This window comes from Siniperca chuatsi, linkage group LG3, assembly GCF_020085105.1.
Source record: "Siniperca chuatsi isolate FFG_IHB_CAS linkage group LG3, ASM2008510v1, whole genome shotgun sequence".
NCBI classification, from domain to species: Eukaryota; Metazoa; Chordata; class Actinopteri; order Centrarchiformes; family Sinipercidae; genus Siniperca; species Siniperca chuatsi.
In genome coordinates, this window is record NC_058044.1 from 20,439,506 (window position 1) to 20,450,871 (window position 11,366).

General features: G+C 39.6%; 1 protein-coding gene across 1 annotated transcript; it reads right to left on the reverse strand.

Moving 5' to 3' along the window:
• Positions 1-889: 889 nt before the first annotated feature.
• On the reverse strand, positions 890-10,891 carry LOC122871358 (probable ATP-dependent RNA helicase DDX5). Its single transcript, XM_044186390.1, has 13 exons — positions 10,692-10,891; positions 8,977-9,160; positions 8,663-8,759; positions 8,392-8,525; positions 6,969-7,034; positions 6,203-6,344; positions 5,887-6,047; positions 5,342-5,514; positions 4,911-5,021; positions 4,705-4,766; positions 4,538-4,597; positions 2,855-3,076; positions 890-1,706 (listed from the first exon to the last, which is right to left on the reverse strand). Exons 1-13 carry the CDS (start codon positions 10,730-10,732, stop codon positions 1,255-1,257), a joined length of 1,905 nt encoding a protein of 634 aa, XP_044042325.1. The 5' UTR covers positions 10,733-10,891; the 3' UTR covers positions 890-1,254.
• Positions 10,892-11,366: the final 475 nt, after the last annotated feature.

Below are 11,366 nucleotides of genomic sequence, written 5' to 3' on the forward strand. Positions count from 1 at the left end.
ACGAGCTTTTATGCTAGGTGGTGACGTTTTAAAATGTCTTCTTTTTACATTTTTAAAAATTTTTATTTATTCAGTTAAAGTTCACTTTCAATTGTCTAACGGTATAATTTGTTCCCTCAACATGAAAATATATTTTTTTACTCAAATGGTAACATTACTGCTTTTCATAATTTTGATACAAAATGATCACCAGAAATAGTCCCAGTGAGGTAAACAGCATACTTAAACATTACGTTTAACATTTTTTTAATACAATGGTTTTCAAAGTGTCCCCAACATGAAAATGTAAGTGCTGTTCCAAAATCTTGTCTTTGTAAAATGCTGGTGAGGAAATACTATATTTTGTAATCAGCCTATAAGATATCCACCAAGGGGTAGTTTTTAAATTATAGGATGTGAACTCCTCTAAATGTTAGTAAAACCCCCAAATTCCTAGAAAGAAATACAAAGGACATGACCTCAGTGTCCTCAATGGTAAATACATCCCTGAACAAAAGTGATCACTTAACATGCACTTGACAGTTCAGTTGGGCTGAATAAGGTAGTGGCTCCAAAAATGTGATCCAGGGACATCCAGGGGTTGCAAACATTTATTTACAATAATATGTGCATTGTATTTATTTCTGTGCAGTATTGCTTTTAACAAGTCAGTTCAATAATAGTATACCAATGCAAAATGTGGCTTCCTTCTTTCTTTCCATCTGCCTTCAAACCTACTCACTTTGTAACCTCTAAGATAACATAAAAATGTGTTCAGGCCTGTGGCTTATTAATCAGGCATTCCTGATCACGTTCACACGTCTAATTTACAGGCACAAAGATCCACGTCAAAACAGTTTTAATGATTCTTCAGACCCAAACTTCCCACACAGACAACACAACACAAAAGTCCCATTTTCTTATTTTTATTTAAAAAGGGCCACACGCACCCTTTTTATATGATCTTCATAACATCACTTTAAACATACCACAAACTGAAAACACTGCATTACCTAGTAAAAATAAATTACTGAGGAATGTAACAAAAAACAGTCAAGGAAAAGTGCAGCGATCATAGTTGCACTATAGGAGACGTGTCTATGACTCCATTTAATGCTCTGGGTTTACTGAATAATTCCAACCCTGCTGTAAGCAAAACAAAAGTTAAACAGTACAAAGGATAATAATAATAATAATAATAATAATAATCATACTGTAAGATTTCAAGACTAAACCAAAATCATGTTGGTTCCATATATTGTGCGTATTTCATATCTACTGTGGGAAAGGTGGTGGCATGGGGTAGGGCACCATCGGAGGTGGGGGTGGTGGCTGTTGGGCCTGTGGTGGTGGTGGCTGAGAGTTGAATGGGAATGGCTGGTGGTTCATGCCATTCTGAGCACCCCTCTGCATAGCCCCAAACTGAGGGGGGCCCTGGAAGCTTTGGTTACCAAAGGCACCCACCTGGTTTGCTGGAGCACCAAAATTACCCTGTCCATTGCTGCTGTTATAACTGTTGTTGCCATAGCTACCACTAGAGTTACTGCCTCCATAGCTGCCACCATTTTGGGCCTTACTGCCACCAAAGGCACTCTTCGGCCCATTGCCAAACCCCCTATCACTGTCCCTGTCCCTGTAGCTACTACCGCCAAAGTTGCTCCTCCCACCCCCGGAATACCTATCCCGACGGTCATCCTTGTAGCCACCTCTTCCCCCCCTTCCACGACCTGGATGAAATGAAGACAGGAGAGGGACAAAAGGGGAGAGAGTAGAGTGGATTCAGACTATTAATACACTGAACAACATGACAGCGATACTAAAAGACAATGATGAGATAAATAAAGCCCTTTTCAGACATGGAATATGCCACATTGCTGGCTTCCCAGTCTAAGTGATGGCCTTTTGTTTTTCAGACATGAGTGACATAAATGTATAAATATGGTTTATTCAGATGTGATCTTAAAACTTCTTTTGGCTCTGAAGCCTTAATTAATGACCAACCTGAGTGCTAGGGATGCTTGCTCCTGCTTCTCACAACAAATCTAATAACCTCATCAGTTTAATAATTCATTAGAGAATTCTTCTGCCTATTTTAAATTGTCCGACGGTGTTAAAGCACTGGATGAGAAGACATTATGTTTGGATTCTCCTTTAATTCTTATTTAGTGACATGCTGTATGTAAAGCATTTTTATCCAAGCAGTTGGCATCATTGATAATGAAAAATAAGTGGTTGGAGGGCTGGTTTGATTATCATTGTGATGTTAATAGAGTTTTGTTTCGTTTTAGCTCTTCTGCCAAGCAACGCTAGGCAATCATTCAACACATAAAAAACATTTATAGACTAGTCTGAATCTCTTCAACAGCTTAAAATTGTCTCATTCACAATGTGTCCTGGTTTAACATACCTATGTGCATAAGAGATAATTAAGTGATGGATTTATCACAGTAATTATCAGAACGCAGAAAAAGACGTGCATTTAGTCTGTGCATGATTAACCTTGTGCTGCTGTAGCCATGACGTTAATCTGACAGCATACTATTCAGACTTGTGATGAGGATTGGGAGCTTTTCAATTTATTGAGACATGAGATGTTAAATTGTGATCACTTTTACATAATAATGTGCATTTCTGAAAGGGGCTTTTGAGACAATAACAAGTCAAAGATTATATAATTTCATCCAAACCATCTAGGATAAGTTCAAAACAAGAGACATACAATATGAATCACTGACATAAACAGACAAATAAAATCAGCGGGGTGACTTGACTTGTTCATAAAGTCGAGTCTAAGAATGAATTCTCATATCTACTAAAAGACACATTGCATCTTCCTTGAAAACCAATATTAATGAAAACAAGTATCAGATTTTACCTCCTCTGTCCTCTGCCATCTGGATCAGCTTGGGGTTAATGGCCTGGTTGGCCTCGCGGAGCACAGAGATCAGGTCACTGGCTTGTTTCATGTTGTTGGGGGTGAAGAAAGTGTAGGCCGTGCCCGTTTTTTGACTTCGGGCTGTGCGTCCAATGCGGTGGATATAATCCTCAGAGGAGTTAGGGTAGTCATAATTGATGACAAATTTCACATCCTCCACATCTGTGAAAGTGTTGCAGTGTGGCAAAACAAAACATGGGGGCCACACAGGATTTTGCACACCACAACAGCCAGATCAAAGGGAAAAGTTAGCAACTGTGAAGGCTGGGGAAGAAAATGGTCATTAGGGCTGTGGAGGGAACGTGTTAAAAACAACATGAGATTGTGTACACATCTACTCCATGGGAATACTACTGTGGGAAGAGAGAAACGATGCACACTCCAATTGCTTACCATAATAAAAAAAGATCCAAAAGACATTCACTCTCCCTTTTGTTAACCAAGGGAGAAAAGGAAATGGATTTAAGTCTTACCATAAAGGAGTATGCATTCACTAGTCCTTTCCCAATGCAGCGAAATCCCCCACAAATTGTCAAGTGACATCCAGGAGCTTCTACGCAGTTGGGCCACGATATGCACTGGGGCCTCCTCATGTGCCAATATAGGACCATTCAGTGGTACATTTTTGCAGGTCCGTTTTTCCCAGTACACTCTCAAAAGAAGCTTGATATTAAGGGCCACACTGCATGTCTTGCCAAGACAAAATAGACCAAGTACTAATTTGAACAGGGGCCCCTTAAAAAAAAAAATGAAAAAGGCCCAAGCCTTGATCCCTGTGGGACCCCTCACCGAGCACAGAACAATTACCCCCCACTCCCTTCATCAGTCTCATCAAGGCAAGATCTTCCAAGAAGCCAGTGTTCACTTGAGAAAATGTCTCTCGTTGGCAGGTCTCGACATGACTATAAAACGCAGGCGAGGGAGGAACTTTGGTTTGAGCTGTCTCACTCTCTTTCTCCTCTCACTAGATGTTCCCACTACCCCCTAAACACATGTGCCAGGTCTCATCAATTTTCAGAGACAAATAAAAGATTTCAAATTGCTCTCTCCATTTCAGGAAATCCAGCACTTTGACAGGAAAAGAAAACAACTGAAAGCTTAGACAGGCTCACAAGCACCCATGCTATGTGATACAAGCTCCGAAAGGTAACAAATGTTCCAAATCTCAAACAAGTGACTTGCAATACAGCGCTCTCTAAAACAACAGCATGCAAGGCAAAAGTCACAACATCAAGCATATCTTTTTTTTTTTTAACGTTTGAGTTGGAAACAGCTGGATGGCATTTGTCAGGTGAAATCCATGGACAGAGAACAGATGTGCGTGTATTTCAACCACATATCAGAGACAAAGGCTTAGCCACACAGCCTTTTGAAGATCACTGGCACACAAGAGCTTCACCTCTCTAGGCCCACTGGGTGGCAAGCCAGTTGAGCACTTCCAATATGTCATCCTTCTCCCTCTCGAGGCCTGGGACTGTCATGCCTAGCGCCTGCCACAAAGACTCCACCTTAAGGTGAGAAAAACTCAGAAAATGCATAGAAAAGTTAAAGAAAGCAAAACCACTTTCTTTAAAGTAAGTGTAACACTGATAAGAAAGTGATGCTACTCAATGGCATACTGACCCAAGCCACGGGAGGCCACATCTGTAGCGATGAGGATTGGAGCTTTGCCATATCTGAACTCTGAAGGGAGAGGGGCAGTATTTAATTCAATTACAGAGCAGGCTGTGACAAGGATTCTTATTTATTTATTTTTTAACTAACTTGCAATGTCATTTAGTAAATCTCACCATTAAGGACCCAGTCCCTCTCCTGCTGGCTCTTGTCTCCATGAATTCCCATTGCTGGCCACCTGTGACAGACAGATTGAAGATTAAACACTAATGCAACAAATAGTTATTATTTGGCATAGCCTAAATGTTAATTTTCCAGATGAACAGAAGAATTAAAATAAGGAAAAGACATCGTTTGAGGGGATGGAAGAGGAAATCCATACCCATCTCTTCTCATCCTCCTGGTGAGCTCATCACAACGCCTTTTGGTCTCCACAAAAATAATGGTCTTGTTCTCCTTTTCGCTCATTATCTCCTCCAGCAAACGGATCAGTCTGACCGAGAAGAGACAAAACTTGGTTAAAAAAAATGTTTTGTGTGTCACTACAATAGACATTATGTTTCTACTGGCTTATTAAAGTACCCTACTGATTTAAAGTACTGTTACATATTGAGTTGTCAAATTGCTGATGCAAGTAATAGACTGATTTAAGATTTAATAAAACAATGTTTTTTTAACTACTTGCCTATGTAAACAAGTTTCTGAGAGGAGAGGATAACTGAAACCTGTATGGCCAAGGACTGATACAAAGTTTCCCCCATCAAATCAGTTGACTGACTGACACTAATAAAGAGGTAGGAATCATCTACTCACTTGTCCTCCTTCTCCATGTCATTGCAAACATCAACTATCTGCAGGATGTTGTGGTTGGCACTGAGCTGCAGTGCTCCAATGTTGATCTGGACATAGTCTTTCAGGAAGTCCTCAGCTAGCTGGCGAACTTCCTTAGGCCAGGTGGCACTCCACATCAGGGTCTGACGGTCTGGCTGGTAAAGACAAAAAAGAGGACTTCAACACTATTTTGCAGCTTCAAAGTAAATATAACACTCATATTTAACTTTATTTTAAGAATGCACCAGTCAAATATCTAGTATTTGTAACAGCTAATCTGGAGTATGAGTATTGGTTGAAGTTTGCATGGTCGACTTGTGTGGGTATGTATTTAACTGGTCTCTTTGGACCATTTATGTATCTTGCCAGCTAAGTCTTTATTTCATTTGGGTGCTGGGCAACATATTTCTCATCAACAAAGCAGTTGGGTAGTAATCATGTCTGTGGTGTGAAAATTTACTTTACTCTGAGATGTCTCAATAATAATGTCAATTGTCTGCCAAGTGAAAGAAAACAACATAACTTACCCGAATTTGTTCCACTATCTTGCGGATCTGAGGTTCAAATCCCATGTCCAGCATGCGATCAGCTTCATCCAGCACCAGATAGGTGCAACGACGCAAATTAGTCTTACCACACTCCAGGAAGTCAATGAGACGACCTGGGGTAGCGATGCAAATCTCAACACCTTAAAAAAACAAAAGAGGAAAAAAATAATATTACATATTTAAAATCAATTAAAACCAATCAAACCTTAAATCATAAAACAAATTCCTAATAGCAAAGAAGAGTTGAATGAATTGAGTAATATTTACATAAATGAGAGTAACAAAGTAAGCATACCCCTCTCAAGGTCCCTGATTTGGGGTCCTTTGGGTGCACCACCATAGATGCAGGTGCTCTTGAGACGGGAGGCCCTGCCGTATTCAGCAGCCACTTGTTGCACCTGCTGAGCCAGTTCACGGGTTGGCGCCAGCACCAAGCACTAAAGAAAGAGATACATTTTTTTTAAAATCATATTGATTTGCGTATTGCATCCTTCACATCAAATAAATAGTAAATAAATATGTACGACACATAAATATTGGGCAGTTACAGCAATTTTTGTGTTTATCCATTCATGTAGAAAAATCTAATCAGGGCCTAAGTAACTTCACCCTGATCCCTGCAGACCAGTACCACAATTGCCCTATTTAAACTGGCTCAGTATAGCATGCTTTAGTTGTGCCATGGCATGTCAAGCAATTTATCTGCCCCTGATATGCTGCTGACACCATAACATTATGGCACTGCTTGGACAACTTTGTCACCAAAGAGAATTCTTCTTGCAGTCAGGTGAAAACACAAGACATACACAAACTTAACACACAAGATAGCAGACTCACTGGTTTCTAATATATTTGGCACACCATATCGAAGTTCAGCAAAAGGTAGATATTTAGTCATACAGAGAGCAATAGATTGATAAGTACTACATGAAGACTAGGCATAATCTGGGCCTTTAGTTATAATATTGTAATAGCTTAAAAATAATTTCCTATTCTTCATCCTGTGCTAGTAGAGACAACAGAATCACACACTAGAACAATATATTTTCAACTGTACTTACGATAGGCCCATCTCCATGCTCCAAGAATGGCTGATGTTGGATGTGCACAATTGCAGGCAGAAGGTACTAAAAAAATACACATAAAAAGTTAAAATATACATTTTAACTCATAGTGCACAGGAGTACATCTGTTTTCTGATGCACACCAGCTCCCTAGTAGTCATTAATTTCCTCAACATCAGCAGGGTATATTTCATCTCTCAGCTGACAAGTGTTAACACTGTTGCAAGTTGCAACAACTTATCTTAATTGGCTATTTTTTATTAGGGATGCACTGATATATCGGCCGAACATCGGTATCGGCCAATATTCGCCTTGTTGACTGCTATCTGCCTATCGGCAAATAGGATGACATTCACCGATGTTTATCTGTTGTGTTGCATCAATTTTGCGCTGGCTAAATTTTGTGTTGGTTATTTGTATTTGTTGTATAGCAAGCTAAAAAGGCTTTTGAAGCAGTTATTTTTCAAAAAAAAAAAAAATAATCTTTTTCCATGTGAAAGGTTATATTAGAGGTTGTTTCATAAATGTGTATGATTGAATTTATGCTCATTCAAAGATAGTGTAATGAAGGGCCAAAGGACTATAAAAGAGTGCAGCTATTTTTTTATAATGAAGAGTTCTTTGTCTCCCTAGCACAAAAGGGAGAATAAATAACAACAAAATCAAAACAAACAAAAAACAAATAAACACTGGTATCGGCTATCGGCCAAATTGTTATTTTAAATATCGATATTGGCCCACAATTTCACAATCGGTGCATCCCTAATTTTTATATTCACATCATTCTCATTCTAGTTCAATCTTGAGCCAATCACTCTGGGCAACAGTGCCCATACACGTCCAACTGAGAGCTAACTCAGAGTAACTCAGAGTAACTCAGAGTAGCTTAAATTTCCAGTTTCCGTCCAATTATTTCACAATTGAGAATGACTTCCGGATGGGAGCCGAAACGTCTTGATTCTGAAAACAGTGTCCAGATGACTACGACTGAAACCTTTTCTACGATAGAACACTCCTGGACGAATGAGGGACTACACCGTCCAATTGAGAGGTACAGAAGATTACTTCTGGCAAAATCCTGTAACTAAATTGGTACAACAAATCAGAATAACTAGATAAACAATATAGAATAAATACATTGGCTAAACCCACTTTAGAGTATAGCACATTGCCAGAATTGCCAAGCCCCCACATCTACAGTATCTAGCTGGTTCCTTTTCTCAAATGGGTGGTTACTGTAAAACTTGCAGAAAACTCTGGCAAATGAAGGTCCAAAATAGGCTACAGACGTCTTTCTAACAGGTCTACCTTTGCATTTGGCAAATTTGTTGTGTCTTAAAGACCTTGGGAAGCAAGGGTGACAACAAATTTATCTCATATGGGATCTGGGTAGAAAAATTAGGTTTGGAAAATCACTTACTGCAAGGGTTTTCCCAGACCCAGTTTGAGCGATGCCAACCATGTCTTTGCCACTCAGGGCAACGGGCCACCCCTGAGCCTGAATCGGAGTTGGTTCAGTCCAGTTCTGTTTGCCAATAACATCCATGACGTAGCCTGGAAATATAAGATATGCACGTTAAATTGTTGAATGTCAAAGCTTCTGACAATGACAAAGTATGGCAAAGGCAAAGGACTATTCCAGATTATTTGTGTGGTGGATCATGATCATGATCATGATCATTTCTACTCACTTGGAAATGCAGCTTCATGGAATTTTGCAATTGGTTTGGGGCAATCTCTGCCTTTGACTGTAACTTCTTTGCTTCTTCGGTACTGTTCAACCTCTTGCTGTAATTGCAATAGGAGATTTAAAAAAAAATTACCACTATCAATACACACAAGCCCACATAAAACAGCAGGAAAAAAACATTGATTGTGTGAGTTGGAATGTTTGTTTTAGGTATTAGACCGTAATTTTGTGTTAATGTGAGGCTTATTGAAGAGGGGAAAAAAGATAAATCCAATTAAAACTTAGAAAAGAGAAACAGCTAGAAGCGGCTCTTACAGGTGGTCTGCGAGTGGAATCTGGATGTTCCTGGTAGAAGTTCTTTTGAAACTTCGGAAGCTCGTCAATGTTCCAGTGCTTCTTTCGCAGCCTCTCACCAGGGTTGCCAAACTTTCCTGGAGGAGGTCCGCCCCTATTGCCTCCTCCACCACCACCACCAAAACGAGGGGGTCCTCCACCATACCTTATGTAAAAGAGAGGGACACATAACATAAAGCACGGCCAGATATGGCACTTAGTAAAGGGGCACTCAATTGACCTTTTATGTGAGAAATCAATGAACTAGTAGTGATAAGTACAACTCAGCCTGTGGAAACTGTACACCTGATGATGCATAGTGATACGGTCTGAAAGATGAAGAGATGCTACTGCATAATAGGAAGTGTAGGGTTCAGTGTTTTTGTAGCTTGATGTAGCTACAAAAGTCAGAATATCTTGGCCACCGCACGTTGATTTTGACTTTTCCTTTCTTCTGTCTCTCTCTTGTCGGTCCCCCAACTTTATGGACATGCGATACTAAGTCACTGGTCATCCTCCACACTCTACCATAAATAAGTGACATGCAGCTTTACACCAACATTGCACATATACTGTACATAGTTTCTGGGTGTATAGGTATATATGTATATAAGTAACTGCATATTTTGTTTTATTTTAATTTATTCTAATCTACATATTTGTATGTTCTATGTGTGTGTAGCATGAAGGGTCAACAACTCACATTTCGTTGTGCAACCCTGTGTTGCAAAATGACAAATAAAATGATACCATGAGTGTCCTTTAACACTGCCTTGCAAACTAAATACGAACTTTTTTGGACTAAAATCCTCCCCTCCCTGTTTTTTTTTTTTTAGCACCACATAGATAAATTACATAAAAGGGAAAGGGGCTTTAAATTTGTGAATAGCTTTAATAGACAGTTTAATAAACATTTGTGAAGGAGGACACAACCTTTCACACAGAGAAAGTTTATGACCTAGAGGTTAAACTTGGAACTGCATTGAGCATTCTGGACTTTAACTATTTGCTTTACAAACACTGAGCCTCTCTGGCGTTATTCCATAACAAATCTCACTGTCAGCAGTTTGCTTCAAATTGTTAGTTAATGTAGTCAAAGCCAACACTGCTTAGACAGTGTCAAACTTCAATTTCTAGCACTTGGACATTGCCTTACTCATACATAGACACTCACCTGTAAGGTTACAAAGTAACATTAAACTGTCAGATTACTGAATTGAGATTGACGTGGCCTGTTTAAACACGAGACACCGGGAACATTGTACAACAAGAGACAGTCTAGGTCACACTACTAATGGAAAACGAGTCATTAAAAATAAATTGGGCAACTGCGACACAAATCTTCGTTTCGGATGTGCGTCCGCAAGAGACATCACGGCGTCACATGACCAGTTAACAAATAGGCTGCCGTGCAAACTGCTCAGCCACCAACACAGAGCCGTCGTTAGCTGCCATTTTACCTCTAATGGGCAGGGAAACGGAGGAAATTACAGATACATCAATGCAGGGACGCTTGAGCGTATAAAAACTGCTTTTCACAATTTAATACACAAATGTAGCTGAACAACAACTAGCGACATAAACTACACCTGTCTTGTTTTGAGAATACAGCCATGACAGCTCTGCCGCTAGCAACCGTATGCTAAGCTGTTCGTCTTGGCTAACGTTAAGAAACCCAGAGCTGACACTTGACTCACCCTCTATCTCTGCCACGATCTCTGTCTGAAAATCCAGGCATTGTGTAGCAGACTACTGCAGTAAAAGCGGACTTCGTCTAAATCCCCTCAGCCGGTCAACAAAACTGAAGATTAATCCAGGAGCTAAAGTCGGTACAGTGAAAACAAAAAGAAAATGCCGGCAGACAAAAATCTGTTTGGAGGGACGGATGTGAGGTTACTAGACGAGGCGGATAACATTATATCAATGCGCACCCCCCGTGGTACTATTTTATTTCCGCACACCGGTATTCAGTAGTGGAATAATATGATGGTGACAACCAGCTAAAAGCATTATCTGTGTTTAAAGGTACACATTTAATGTGAATATTTAAATTAGACAGTGTAACAGATGTCTATCTATCTATCACCTGTACAAGATAATAATGAATACACAATATGAACAGGCCAAGAGGGAGGTAAAAACAAATAAAAGGGCAATGAGGCTTTTGTATTAAATCCTGAGAATAAAATGTAATAGAGAAAGCTCAGTCGTTTTTTTTCCCACAATAGTTTTATTAAATGTACATTTTGCCAGCACTTACAGAAAGGGATGATAAAATTTAACTCATTGCTTTTTTTTGTCCTCTCTTTTGGAGTTTTTGATCCCATTTTAATGTCTGCTCACTCGTTTCTCTGTCAGGTAATGAAAAGTGA